The 15,435-nt window shown below is 36.9% G+C and overlaps 1 protein-coding gene across 5 annotated transcripts; it reads right to left on the reverse strand.

The window, feature by feature from the left end:
* Window positions 1-1,924: 1,924 nt before the first annotated feature.
* Window positions 1,925-11,898, reverse strand: LOC143458592 (NACHT, LRR and PYD domains-containing protein 3-like). 5 transcript variants are annotated; one of them, XM_076955381.1, is made up of 17 exons: window positions 11,704-11,898; window positions 10,830-11,015; window positions 10,485-10,599; window positions 10,248-10,407; window positions 8,378-8,443; window positions 8,223-8,276; window positions 6,103-7,919; window positions 5,872-6,033; window positions 4,399-4,563; window positions 3,967-4,128; window positions 3,718-3,879; window positions 3,485-3,649; window positions 3,228-3,392; window positions 2,975-3,133; window positions 2,686-2,847; window positions 2,399-2,557; window positions 1,925-2,242 (listed from the first exon to the last, which is right to left on the reverse strand). In XM_076955381.1, exons 1-17 carry the CDS (start codon window positions 11,862-11,864, stop codon window positions 2,210-2,212), a joined length of 4,053 nt encoding a protein of 1,350 aa, XP_076811496.1. In that variant the 5' UTR covers window positions 11,865-11,898; the 3' UTR covers window positions 1,925-2,209. The 5 variants fall into 5 exon arrangements, with proteins under 5 accessions (XP_076811496.1, XP_076811493.1, XP_076811492.1 ...); XM_076955378.1 differs by having other exon boundaries at window positions 3,485-3,646; window positions 6,103-7,925; XM_076955377.1 differs by having other exon boundaries at window positions 6,103-7,925.
* Window positions 11,899-15,435: the final 3,537 nt, after the last annotated feature.

Below are 15,435 nucleotides of genomic sequence, written 5' to 3' on the forward strand. Positions count from 1 at the left end.
ACTGGGAGTCTTATCTTCCTGACTATTACGAATAATATTTTATATTCAAACTTTTACAATTAGCTTTAAATTAGTAAGATTTTAACATAGGCTACTGTGAATGTAGTATTTTAGAGATACATTTCAGGTTATGAATATATATTTATATGTATTGCTTCTTACAAATAATATAGGAGAGAATTAAGTGCCTCTTTTCCATCCATCTTCTGTTCGAAGAATGTATGACCTATTACATTTGTGTTACAAACGGAGTATACACTATACACTAAGCAAGTGTATGGGCATCTATAGCACTTATTTAGTGTATATTAATGCATTAGGCACTATGATGCTAACCACAATTATTAGAATATTTTTGATGATATTTTCTTCTTGCTTAAATCCTTTTAAAAACACCCCTTTAAAGTTTATTTTTCTGTGATAGCTAAATTGAAGAAAAAATATTTGTTTTAGTAATTTCAGAACAGCCTACCCCTGTAATGTTGCAGTTGAAGAACAACTCTCTATTTTTGTCAATAAAGAATTCCTTTGCAAAACCACTTCCTCAAAGGAGCTGCTACCGTTATCGTTTGCTACTGGATCTTCGATATACGTTTTCCCAAACAGGTAACTAACACTTTGCAGCTACTCAACTATTTATTTGGTATAGAAAATTTGGAGTTATTGTTAATTTTTGTGTGCATTTTTGTGTACTTATGTAAATAAATTTCGTTTCTGTTTATATCTGCATTTGTGAAATGTACTGATGCTTGCTAATTAACATCAGCACTACCACCTTCTGAGCGTAGCTAAAAAGTGTGGTGTAGGCTAGTACCACGGTAGAAATTCTCCACGTTTTTAGCGTAGCTTTTTGGGACCACACCTAGATGTGGTATGTTCCACGTTTTTAATTTACAGTGTAGGTTGATGATGTGATCTATTAGTTGCTGTGCAGCCGAAACGTAGGGCTTGCTTACTTTCGTGGATTAAAGCATAACGTACAGTAGATGAAATGCTTCCATTGCCAGGCGAGCGAGAGAAAGAGAAACTTCTTTGCGGTGAAGCCCAGTAGATTGGATGCATGCAAGAATGGAAAGATTGTCCAATGATGTGGGTCGCAGTAGTGACAGTAGTACTAGTACGCACGGCACTACTTATGATAGTGCCAATATGGTAGGTGCGTGTACAATGCGTCACCAAACAAATGCGCAGTTATCAGCATTGGCGTGGAGATTTGGGCCAGGGCTGCTGTACGTAAAGTAGCAGTCAGCGCTCCAGTCTGAACCCATCACCTCGGCGCGAGATGAAAGATTTTTCTGTATATATATCTCTATATTGACTCCAACTGTCGTCCAGTTCATGTTAACTATAAAAAAGAAAGGTGACGGCACACAAATTTGTTTCGGCGTCCACAGTGATTGGTTTTAATTTACAGTAACACTGTTTAAACCGGAAAAAAAATCCAGGACAATTCTTCAGTGATTTAATGGTTCCTATATGTACAGTAGTATAAGCTGCCGTCAATACCGTAAATCCTATACAATATACTCACCATAACATACCTCGAGGGAATACGTTTTTACGAGGTTAAGGGAGCAGGTGTAGACATCTTTTGCGTATTCCCAAGGCTTTTGTAGAAAATTTTATTTGAGAGTGAAAATAATATGGTCTATCGTTATCCGACAGGAAGAAAGCCGTATGTTGTGTGTTTTCAAGCTGTGACTGGCACATCAACACATCGCTTTTTAAGAGGCATTTGGCGTACACCTAACCATGTAGACTAAGCAGAAAGATTTTTTCATAATTAGAACACTTCTTCTGGTCACCCTTCTTGTGTATTGGGATGATATTTGCCTGTTTCGCGGAGTTGTATTTTTTACTTGACGTCTGCTCCAGACAGAGGATACCTTTCTGGTTTTTATTACCCTAATATAAGCTATTGAAGTAATGTAGTTTATTTTCAGTTTAAAAGTTTTCTCATTTGTCAATGAATATTATTTCAAGTCTACCCTTAACACTATTAATGGGTTTTAATCAAATTCTTACTAAAACATTCTATGCTGGTTTTCCACATGTTATCGTTTTAATATGTAGCCTAACTGTTCAAACCATTCATATAATACAACAATATACGCATAATTACAGCCACATTAAAATATAACAACAAAAACAGTGCTATGCGATCTTGTGTATAACAACAGGAACACTGATGCTTGTTGAAAATGTTTTTCTATTGTGCATAAAGTCCAGTTACACCAGAGGCCTGCATGCGTAAAACACGTGTATTTTAAACAAAAACAATGGCAATCAAAAAGAACTGAAATGAGATTGTTAATAAGAATCATAAACGTGCCTAGTATGATAAATAAACAACGTTATCAAAACACTTTATCTCTGTGGACAAGGTCAATGAACTTACATCAAACGGAAAGTTCTTTATGGCGGCGGCCATTGCTCTGAATCCTTCGCTGATGCCGCACTGAGTTATATCAAGACAATTAACTTTTGTAAGGCAAGTTGAAAGAGCAAGAGCTCCTTCATCGCCTATCTTGTTTCCGTTAAGTTTTAACACTTCCATCTAAATAAAAGGTTAGAAATGTGTGAATCAGTTCTTTGGGCTGTTTTACCCTAGTTAAAAACTTGCCATTGCAATCTGCTTCCTATTTTTAATATGTTTAGGTATTTAATAACTAAAGGCAATTTTACTGGTCCTTCCAAAGCATTAAGCGCAGTTTTCAATGCTTTGGCTCCTGCTGCAGTTATTCCACATGATTTAATGATAAGAGAATTGACATTTTTCAAAGACCTCGTTAGTTCAATCACACCATTGTTAAGTATACGATTTTCCCACAAGTTTAGCTCTTCCAACTACAAAATAACAAAAAACAAATTTGATGACAACAACAACAGATAAAAAATAACCTTTCATTATCATGTAAATTTAACTTATAAACTGCAGTTTAGTTTTAATTTATATGCTTCTAAGTGGTTTTACCGGACATTGCAAGTTATTCAAGCCATCTGATAACTTTTTTGCTCCAGCTTCTGTAATGCCACATCTTCTCAGGCTTAGACTTTTTATCTTCTTTAAGGAGGAGGAAAACTTTTCCGCTCCATTGTTGCCAATTTCATTCATGTCAAGAACAAGGCTGACCTGCAAATTTGAAAAGAGTAAAAAAGAATTTAGGTACTTATTATGGTTTGTGAGCATAGAAAAACACCAATTATAAATTATAAATACAACTCACACGGTGATATAGAAGACGCTCGATTGCATCGCAAATAGCTTTAACTCCAATACTTGACACTCCACATTTGGAGAGGTCTAGTAACTCAACATTGTTTAGATAATTTGACAAAACTTTTACTCCTTCGTCTCCAATTTGATTGAATCCAAGCTTAAGAGTCTCGATCTGCGGTTAAAGTAGGTGCAACAACATCACAGGGGTTAGAAGGTTTGTGTGTTTGCTTTTAAAACACCCATTTACTGTTGAAAACGTCTTACAGGAAAACTCAACCATTGAAGGGAATCAGCTATTATTCGAGCTCCGGCAGATGAAATAGAACAGTTGATAAGAATCAGCCTTTTCACATTTTTCAAACAAGAAGATATTATACGGACGTCTTGCTCATTTAGTCTATTAGCACTGAGGTCCAGTAATTCCATCTTCTGACGTATTAAAATGACATGAAAATGAATAAAATGACAAAACATAAGCTTTAACAAACACTTTCTACCTGACTGTGCAATTGCTGAATGGATCTTGCAATTGTTGCAACTCCTACAGAAGACAAATCACATGCGCGAAGATGCAAGCGTTGGATATTACGAAGACAGTTTGACAACGCTATACCACCGACATCGCCGATTTTGTTTCGATCAAGTTTAAGCATTTCCACCTAAACACATGTATGACTTCGTTTTAACGCTCGAATAAAAAGGAATCAAATAGGTTATTGTAAGCTGATTTTGAACGGCATTCTTACCGGAAGCTCACGTGATTGGATTGCTCTTGCGATGTGTTCTGCTCCCGGCCCAGTAATCTCATTTCCTTCAAAATTAAGGGAATCTACATTGGTTAAACAAGTGGATAGAGCATATGCGCCTCGATCATCGATGACGTTGCCTCGTAAGTTAAGTTGCTTCATCTGAAAGTAATACCTTGCAAGTTTAATATGTAATAACCATAATCGACTTGCACTTTATCCCTACCAGCTACAGAAAAAAGCCTTTTATCCACAATAACATATAGAAAAGCTGCTATCATTAGCGTTCAAACGCGGCAGAACAAAAGTTTCTCAAAGAAAACATTTTGACCAGCCTTCTTTCAAAGCTTTAGCTAATTTGGCCTATACGCTCATGCAAATTTGAAAGTTCACTTCAAAAACCATAAACCAAGAGTAATAAGCATTCCTTACAGGGACATCTTTCTGCCGAATTCCTTCTGATATGTAACCATAACCTTCGGCAGATATTTCAGAGAAACGAATATGAAGACTCTCTATACAAGGAGCGCAAGATGCCAGTGCTCTTGCGCCATTATTTTCTTCATCATCAGTAAATTTAACAAAGAAGTGTTTCAGCTGCATAACATATCATAAGTGAGAAGTTATTCCAGGTGACGATCAGGCCATAAATGATAACAAATGCCCTTTCTTGTTATCTAAGCATAACGTTATAGTCAGTGGTGAAAATAAATCGGAACGTTACGGAACGTCGTTCCTGTAAATGAATTATTGCCGGTATACAGCGTACAAGTAAGAGTCTTAACGCCAAAATGTCGCAAGTATTGAAAAAATTGCTTAGTAAATTTAGTCTGCAATTATCAGTTGCATGACATGGCATCACTCACCAAAACATGTTAAAATAACTTTTGATATAAGTTACAGTAACACAAAAATTTAGACTGGTACAAGCCCATGACTTGTTTGACATGTTTTGGAGCATAATTTTCCAACTTGGGGGTCGCGAGACTTTTGTGAAGTTGTTGATTTTTCTTTGATAGGTTGTTTAATTTTCTTTGATTTTAACTAAGATGATTTTAATTCAAAACTGCCTTCAATTAACTATAGAAAAACGTCGTTTAGGTGATAGTTATTTGACAGCAAAGATAATTAATTAATTAATTGTAGTTGTTTTGTCCTAAACTGCTTTAACGGGAATTGACGAAACGGTTTTGAATTTTGCTGCACCTGGTATATTTAGCTAACTGGTGAGCATCAGCGTAGTAAAGTCTTTAACAGTGAAAACGTTTTAACTTCAGGAGTATTTTTACGTGTCTTTGGAGATTAGAATAAGTTAGATAGTTATATTAGCAAAAACGTAACCAATGCTTCACAATGTTATGGCAAAAAAGCGAACTTGTTATACCAAACCAAACATCAATAAATAATTCTTTGTCCAAGACTTTGTTTGTTACATTTGACGTAACATTAAATCGAAATTTATGGAAGGGATCATCGGTCGAATTTGGTAGTTCAAAAAGGGTTGCTGTACGAAAAAGGTTGAAAATCACTGTTTAAGGGGGCCTCCGAGCGAAAAACTGGGATCCGGAGCCATGCCATAAAAACATTGCTTGACAAAGGAAGAAAAGCAGCTCAATCAACAAGTTGAAAGAGGATAATTACTATGAACGTTTGTGCTGGAAATCTTTCGAATAATATTTTTTCATGTTTTCAAGATGTACAATACAGAGTGGGAAAAAGTATTCATTATATATTCTGAATTGCTTTGTCACAGTTACGGTTGGGATTTCCGGACGGGTTTAACAAATTCCGGGATCATTCCGGTAAGAAAATTATTCTATTTTCACCACTGTTTATAGCGTTATATATGCTACATGTTACTGATAACATGTCAAAGCATGTAAACAAATACAAAAAAATATATACCGGTCTCCTACGATCATGCAGAGTTTCAGCCAAAATGCTCAGATGACAGGGAAAGACATGCGTGGAAAAAAGGACCAGCTCTTCAACATCATCTAGACATCTGCATAATGATCCCATTCCTCCACCAACTTGGTCGGACTCAAAGATTTTTAAGACGGTCAGCTAAAACAAGTGTTCGAGTATAAACAACCTGAAATGAAATTAATTTTACGATTTTAAAAATGCAATTACCTTTAAGTTTGGTTTTCTCAAAATTTCTTTCATTTCTTCAAAGAAACGTTGAAAGCTATCTCCAGTTAGTCGAATCATGTTGATGCCAAAACCAACTTTGATGATGTGGTGCTTGTTTGTGGAGCGGAGAATATAGCTCAGTTTTGACACGTCACTGGAATGGAGTGATCCACGAATTCTTATTTCTTCGGGCAGATTCTCAGTAATAGTGTCTTTAAGCTCCACAATCTGGGATTCGTTTGCCCAATCAAAAACTCGAAGCAAAGCAGGCGTTGAATCGTTTTCCATCAGAGCAGGCAAACATTGAACAGCAAAATGATTCAACAGAGTCTGCTTTTGTGCAAGATCCACCGGAGATTCATTCCTACCAATAAAGATCTTCTGTAGTCTTCTCATGGTAATAGCATTGCTTATTCCATACATGAATTTAGTGACATTTTCCCAGCGAATCGAATCAAATTTGGGCATTTGAAGGCGAAATTCGTCAAGAGGCATAAAAAACATTAAGTTCACAGCAACAAACATTTCGTGCCAGATCAAGTGTGAGAAATAGCTCCGTTTGTCGTCATCAAAAATGCGAAGCCTGAAATCGTTTTCATCTTCAATGTTAATATCGGTTTGTAGAAACGCGTTCAACATTTTCTTGCCAATGTTGACTTCACTCAAATCATCTTCCTTGAAAATGATCTTTCGATTCTTGAACCCATTCCAAGCAAGCAGACAAAGTGCTTTGAAAGCAAAAAGTTGGGATGCAATGGAAGCGGAGGATTGTCGTGAAGTATTTTCATTAGTAGTTTCCCTGATGTGAGGAGTGCGACAGAACCTTTCCAAAGCAAATGCAAGAATGCTGGTAATCGAGTCGAGGCTTGCAGAAACATATTCTTGAAAACTCCTCTGAATACAATACATAGTGATTATACAATTCACCGGGACGTAGCAGTAGGCGAATAAACTTGGATGATTTTCAAGATATCCCAAAACTTTATCACTCTCATTCTGACCTGAACATAGTTTTCTGCAAAGTGATTTTTGTGATTCTTTTTTCAGTCCCATGATATTTACAATAAACTCTGGCCTGTAATCTTCATGCATATCATAAAATTGACGTGGGCGTGATGTGACAAGTTTCTTTGCTTGTTGAAGGATCTCGCCACTCAACAGGTTTTTGATAAAGTCTTCTGCACTGGCACTTCTGTATATTGAAACTTTGTGAGAAGGTTGGGCCCAAACTATGGGGGCTTCGTCCAATCCATCTATTGCGATGACAACATTTGGATTATTTTCAAGAAGTTTTATAAGTATTTTGTCTGATTCCAAGGAGTGTGCCCATTCACAACCACTGCTGGTCACTAGAAACTCAAGAACGTTTGTATGCGAAGTATTAAAATTCACATTACGAATTGGAATGTAAAATATGTAATCACATGAAGGAATCGAGTTATCTAAAATCAGTTTCGTAAACATTTTGGTCAGAGTAGTTTTGCCGATTCCAGCTTGTCCAATGACACCAACGCAGTTTCCATGGTTACGTAGGTAGATTTCTCTGCTTTCTGGCTCCTGTGGTGCTTCAATTTCAGCTTGGCTCTTTGCTCGTTGGAACAAATCTTGCATGAGAACGTCGCCTTCTGGTTGGTCCAAGATAGTGAGAAAATCTGCTCGACGATGTCCGTGTCCAATGTCATCAGGGTCCTCATAGGCCTGCTTTAAGTTGGTTGTAATTTCCAAGGATACAGGTGTAATTGAACGACGAAGATTTGTTAGAGGTCCAACGCCACTTACAGCTGCTCTCGCCCGTTCCTTTAGTTTGTTTTGTAAATCTGTATCTAATCGAAGGTAAATTGAAACTAGTGGGAAAATTATTACTCATATTATTGAACAAAAATTTAACGCGCTTACTGGAGAAATATTAACTTGATGTTAAAATACAATATGAGAATGACCAAAAATGGCCATTAAATTTTATTGTCAACAGCTAAAACCAAAAGTTTGATCTAAATTCGAAAACAGTGAATTTGTTTAGTAGATGAAATAACTTTAAAAGTCACGCAGAGTAATATTCTCTGTGTTATGCATATTCCCAAATGTAATACCCAACGATAATGCAACATAAATATACTTACCCTGCTGTGCCATGTCAGGAACTGCAGTGCGTGGGTCTATACCGGTACGGTCTACTGTAATTATAAGAATAAAAGCGTTATAAAAGGAATAAAAAACGACATACATTAATTTTCATTTTTACACAGAGTTAACTTTAACTTTGCTTACAAATTACCATGTACAGTGCTTCCAACAAACAAATGTCCAACGTGGCAGTCACGTAGTACAAATCTTCCACCAGCTGTAAAAAAGTATATGTAGTAATGGTGATCTTATGTTGATCACACTCAGCGGACGTATGTGCATTTACGTATACATAACAATACGACTGTTGTATTACATTAATAGAAGTTTTACATTTACCAATAGAAAAATAAAAAACAGGATATAGTTTGGCACTATGAAGGTTAACTTTATTTATATTTTTCTACACGAGGTTTTGAAAACATAAGCTTGCTTCTTCAGGTGTACTGCGAAAATTCAATAAAATAAAATCCAAATGAGATTTACCAATAGTTCATTGATCTATAATAGGGCCCAACATTGGCTACACGTCCAACGAAACAAATTTGTCATGCAATGTTTATATTAATAATACCCATAAAATAATTTTTGAAGATCGCGATCGTCTTGTTTTAATCCGATTTTCCTGGTGCAACTGTACGCAGTTTTTCGTACCGCGAAACAAAAAGCAATGGCACAAACATAAAAATGGAAAAGCTTTTCACGAAAATTGCAGTTTACACATTACAAAAACGGTTGGTGCTAATTAAGGGCTCACGCACCAAATTTTTGAAGTTGAAACCTGCGTTCTTTGTAACATTTGTTGCCCAAAGAGTCGGCTTGTACAGATTAAACCATTTTATTTGCTATACTTGGCCTTACTTTCAGACGTACATAGTGTAGAATTGGCTTTATTCCACAGTAAACCTCACTTAATAGAGCATCAGTTTATAGAGTAGACCGCTTATTATAGAGTAGGTTTAGCAGAAACGGAACAAACAATGGTTTTCTTCTTATAGATTCATCGCTTATAATTAGAGCAGGCCCTCCACTTAAAATAGAGCAGCAGGACGATACGCAGTTAACGGGTGACTCATTTAATTAGAATATTGAAACAATTAAGCATCGTGGAGTACTTTGCCGTAAAAACTGTTAAGCAGTGTGAGATATACCGTAACGCTGAAACTTTGAGGAAGGGACTGTTTTTCTGTAAAGTCGAAGAGCGGTCCCTGTAGTCAAAGCTTGATCGTGCTGTGGACCACGCAAGTACGCAACTAAAAGCGAAATCAAGCAGTGAAATTTGACCAAATTTGAGCCGCAGTTTGCCCACCTTTGCTCTACAATTCTACATACACACTATTACAGTAAAAACAGCTCTCATCGTTTATGTAGAATTGTAGAGCAAAGGTGGGCAAACTGCGGCTCGCCGACATGTTTTTTGTGGCTCTTCTAGCTGAATAGTAATATTCATTATAGTTCATTATCCATGCATTGTTTACCGTATTTGTATTGACTTTATTGATTTTGTGGCTCGCTGGTGTTTGTAGTTTTCCCGCAAGTGACTCTTTCATTGAACAAGTTTGCCCACCCCCGATATAGAGAAACAGCTTATTAGAGCAGGTTGTGCTATTCCAGTAATCGAAGTTACCATGTTTTTCGCAAAGACATAACGAATTTCTGTATAATTGGTATTGTTTTCTACCTAAGACCTTGCACAAGGAATTCAGGTAAATAAAACATCACTCTATTGATGCAATAAAGTTTTCTTTCAGTTTTAAGGAAGTTAGGCTATTTTGACTGCAGCTTTTCGTGCTAAAAACATCGTGGACAATATCGAGCCATATGTGAGTTTATAATAGAAAATAACACAATAAACTTTACAAAAAACACGATTCTCTTGCAGCTATTGTATGCTGCAATATACTTACATTAACGCAACAAACGTTTAGATTTACAATTTCTATCTTAAATTTAAATTACTAAAGTTGGATGAAGCTTAACTTTCAGGGCTGAACAATTTATTTTTAAATTGAAACAAATACCTTGCTCATTCCTATCCGCAGGAGTTTCGTCTTGAGGTATCAGAATATCTTGGCGTTCATCGTTGACACTCGTTGATGGAAGTTCAAAGTTTGCTGAATGCGGGTTTGAAGTTGAAGCAGATTGCAGCTGTAAGTTTTCCTCGACTGGGTCTGATTCAACCTGCCGCAATTGAAATACCGTAAGTAATAAACAGAATTAATTACAAGACCTATATCATGTAAAGTTAGATCATATACTTGGTTAGAAGATGATTCTTTTGCAACAAATTTGCACTTCTTTGCAGGACGTTCATTTTCGTCATCAGCAACCGAAGAAATCGGCTTGTTTTTAGCTTCAATGCCTCTAACCATCCTGGATGGTCGAACAGAAAGATCTCATGAGACAAGGTATTTAGCATATAATTATGTGATATTAAAACCAATGAAAAATATAGCATATATGTATTGCAGATATCAGCATCTTATAAATTAATTAATTGTCAACGAATAAATTATATTATCAACCATAAATAAATTATATCAAACAAACCAATGGAGAATACATCACCATTTCAAAATTAATTATCAATCATCAAAATGTACTTGCACATTGGTGAATTTTCTCTGTGTACGTTCTCAGCGATGTCTCCATAGGCCCACGTGCTTATAATTGTACCACAGGAAAAACACTGGACACGATCCAAGATACCGAGATGATAAAAGCCTGTGCGTGCCAAGTCTTTCGGAAGAACTAAACTTGTTTCGATTGGCCAGTTTGAAAAGGTTTGTCTATAAAGTATATAAATTTATTCAAAACGCAAATTACAAATAAGAAGTATAAACATAGATAATATTCTCTTTCTTATCGTATAGATAGGTTAGAACAGGGATGTCCAACCTGCGGCCCGCGGGACACACTGCGGCCCACCTGAGATTTTTGTGCGGCCCGCTAGTCATTTTCACTCCAAAAGTAGTATTCTGAACTTTGAATCTTAGCCTAATTAAAATGTATCAGTCAGCTTCTAGGGGCGCAGTAATAGTATAGTATGGGAGCAACAGGATTATATATAACTTAAAGACTGGAAGAATTAAAGCACGCGCTTTAATTGTTTCTTTATGTACTCTTTTTCCTGGAAATTTAATAGGTTCTGCGGCCCATTGAATTATTTCAAGTGACAATGCGGCCCACTATAACAAAAGGTTGGACATCCCTGGGTTAGAACCATGATGACGAAAATGTTAGAACGTTAGAAAACAAAATGTTGTTGAAGTTTCTTATCACATGAATTTTTAACAAAATCAGTTAGCTAATCTACTCCGTTCCTTATTATTTATAGATTGTCATTAAAATAATTAATAATTATTTATTACAAGCATTATAGGAGATCTGATAATAATGTAGATTATCTGCTAGATACGGTAATTACTAATGAGAAGCTGAAACAATACTATAAAATACAATTATGAAAACTCTTACAGACGAGCTGATTCCATAGTTAAATCCAAGGTTTTCAGAAACCTTTTATGTGAAGCCTTTGCACTTTCACGCGTTGCTTGCTGAGGATCATTTTCACAAACGACCTTGTCGAAGTCGTATGGTGTTAGCTTGTAATTTGCTGCATCTGGATTTCTTTCCATGTTTGTCAAATCACAATCACAGATTGGTCTATATCTATATGTTCAGATTTGAGAACATTAGTTTCATCAAACGTGATTGCTAGGAACAACGATGCTTTCAAAGCATTCTTTTACTAGTAGGCGTCTGGCTAATTATTATTATTCGACAGCTGTACAACCACGGAAAATACCACTTTGCATAAATACAGACAGAAAAACAATTGAAACGTAGCAAACTTTCAACGATACTTATACAAAGATAGCTTTTGCCGCTCAAAATTTTGCGATTTCGTTGTAAAACCACGGTTAGCAACATTGTTAATATTATTTGAGTGTTGAAACAAGCGTCGCTATTCAAACATTGCTTCTTTGTTATAGAAATTAGCAATTAAACATATTCCTATGCCATGAAGAATGTCTTACGCCAGGGGTGTGCAACCCGCGGCCCGCGGGCCAAATGCGGCCCGCAAAGGAAAAATATGCGGCCCGCGGAGAAGTGACAATTTTGAACGGTGTGCGGCCCGCGAAACGAGTTTTAATTTAGTTTAGTCTGCTATGTGCAATCAATTCCAATCCCCTTGCAGTGCTGAATCAAACCTTGGCTGAACGTGTGTGACGCAACAATACCCTAACCGTTAGGGCATTGTTGCGTCACAGACAGACGATTAGGGCCTAACGGCTAGCTTGTGCAAAGCAAGAACGCAATTCACAAAGATGTCAATTGCTGAGCAGTTAGTTAATAAAGTCACAAGACCAATAACGAAAGAAACTGTTATTGATTTTGTGCTTTTAACTACGTGTATGTTAATTAAAGGTGTGGCCCGCGGTTTCAACCAGTTGTTGGGATCTGGCCCTCTTGTACAAAAGGTTGCACACCCCTGTCTTACGCTATCATTGGCACACTTCCCTTTACTTTGTGTTTCATAATATATTTTCTGGAAACCTTCAGAATCCGGCAATTTACAAACGCAAAGTTTGCAGTTAACAAGACAATATTTCGTTTTAGTTTGAGTTGTATCCTATATTACTTACTCTTGAGCTGTAAGTAACGACTAATGACCCATGGAGAGCAAATTCAATAAGCGTAATAAAATACGTGAGTATCGCTCTCAGCTTCAACCTAATTGACGTGTTAACATTTGGTTCCTCTTTCGATGGTATTGTTGCCATCCTATTTTGCTGAGTTGCCACGAATCTAACACATACACTCGCTTCACCTTTGCTTATAAAATGTAACTACTTGCCTGTTAGTAGTTAAAAAACTTGGAGTTAAAATTAGTTTTTAATAAATTCTCGCAACTGCCCAAACAAGACCTAATCTTTAGGAAAGAAGTTTATTTAAAAAAATCAGTCTTACATCAGGAAGCCTGCCGTACAGATACCTAACACTTGCATGTCAATCAAGACCGTCATTCTCAAAGCTGAAAATGTGCATTCTGTTCATAAACGCGTGTTCAGTTTGTTCTAGACTAGAGCAGCAATTTATGCTTGCGGACGAAAGTCAACGTCTTCCTACATTGAGATAAGCTACCACCAACGGTAGTTGCCACGAACAGAAATGCAGGAAATGGGACAATGAAGCTAGGACAATAGGCTAGGGCGGCGAATGAACAAAATTCGTTTCTATACAAACGCGAAGTAAACAGTATTTGTCCTTTAATCAATTTCGCTACCACCAGGCATTTTCTGGGTTTGCAGTAGTAGCCGAATTTGGCCTTTTATACAGTCCGTAACACTTTTAGCGTGGTTTTATGATACAAACCTAAATCTAACCAATAACTAAAACCAATTACCAACGAAAACTTACAAGGGCTGCCCTTTCTTAAACATAAACAAGCCACACAAAACTACTACTCCCAGTTACGTCAATCGTTTTTTAACTAGATAACAAACAATACTTCTCATGCTGCTATAGACCTACTTCAGTTCGCCTGGCTTATAGCATTGCGTATGTGCGGTCGTCAACCTTTGCCTCAAGCAAATTCGTTTCAAACTTAGCAGCAAATAAATAAGACGGAGATACTTCTATTTCCAGGAAATTACAGAAGTAAGTTGTTCAACTTTTTAATATTACGAATTTCGCTATTTCAAAATCAAATCGCTTCTTTCCTAGTACCATGCTGTAAGCTTGACTACATTTGAAAATGGTCAACGCTCAAAATTCCACGTGCCGATATCGATTTAACATTCTAAAATTCCATTTTCCAATAAAACTGTCACTTTGTCACTTGGGAATTACTCGGATCTGGTAGCCGCTGCAGATTTGGCAATGGAAATACTTGATTAAGCAACAGCGTATAAAGTCTTGCAAAGCGCAATTTAAATTTATATAAGCCTATACTCTGCCTGCAAACAGAAAATACCCAACCACAACAACAAAAAGCATTTGAAAGCTATTGTTCATTTATGAATGGTAATTAATTAAATTATTTGTGAAGAAAATCAGTAGCCTAGTAGCCTAAACAATTATAACTCTAGAACATTCCACTTTTTCTTAGCTAAACGTTTTAAATTGTGCAGTTCTTTCAACCGCAAACGGATTAACGGATTGGAAAGTCACATAAGACATAATGTCAAAAGCCACGGAAGGAACATAACCAAATTTGAATTAAAGCATGTATTGCTTGAAGAGGTTCTAATCCAGGGGTGGGCAACATACGGCCCGCGACGGGATTTTGAGCGGCCCGCAGACAGTTTCCGGTCTTACATGATAATGTGGCCTGCGGCCACATTCTGCCGCAATCCCTGTATTGCGTCACTGAATAAGTCCAAGTTTGCCAACCTGAGAAAGATGGCCATAAATCTACTTGTTCTGTTCGGGTCTACATACATTTATGAGCAAACATTTTCGACCATGAACATTAATAAGACAAAGCTGCGTTCCAATCTATTCAGGAATCCGGCCCGCCAAGTACTTCATTTTCTCATATCAGGCCCGCCGACCGAAGAAGTTGCCCGCCCCTGTTCTAATCTGTACCAGTCTGATTCAAATATGAACGAATTTTGTGCTAGTACATTACGGCCAGTGCCGGATTTACCAATAGGCTACGCAGGCTGAAGCCTAGGGCCTCAAAGTCCAAGGGCCTCGAAATTCAATTTCGAAGTTTGGGATTGATGCCGCTTTAATTGCTTTAGACAACCTTACGTCTTATTTTTAGGGTAGGGATGCGTCTTTTGGGCATTTTGTCACCTTTGGTATACCATTTTGTACCAAAGACATCCCAAAATTAAGAACATGCAGATAGTGTCTTGCTTTTTTTCTTTTTTTTTTAGGAACATTGGTTGCTTTGCACGCACAGTCGAATCTGACTTCAAAAATAAAATAAGGGGCCTCGCAAATGGAATAGCCTAGGGCAGGGGTCGGCAACCTTTTGCACTTAAAGAGCCATTTTAACCGATATTCCACAAAATAAAAATCACTGGGAGCCGCAAAACTATTTTCACAATAAAACGAAAATATATTAACTAGTCTAACTGCTGCTAGTAGACTGCTAAAAACAACCTTTATGTTAATCGACTAATTATGACGTCACAACCAGAATGATTATGCTTTCATTTGCTATAATGTGCTCAGTGAGATAAAGACGCGGGT

This window comes from Clavelina lepadiformis, chromosome 5, assembly GCF_947623445.1.
Source record: "Clavelina lepadiformis chromosome 5, kaClaLepa1.1, whole genome shotgun sequence".
In the NCBI taxonomy this organism is placed as follows: domain Eukaryota; kingdom Metazoa; phylum Chordata; class Ascidiacea; order Aplousobranchia; family Clavelinidae; genus Clavelina; species Clavelina lepadiformis.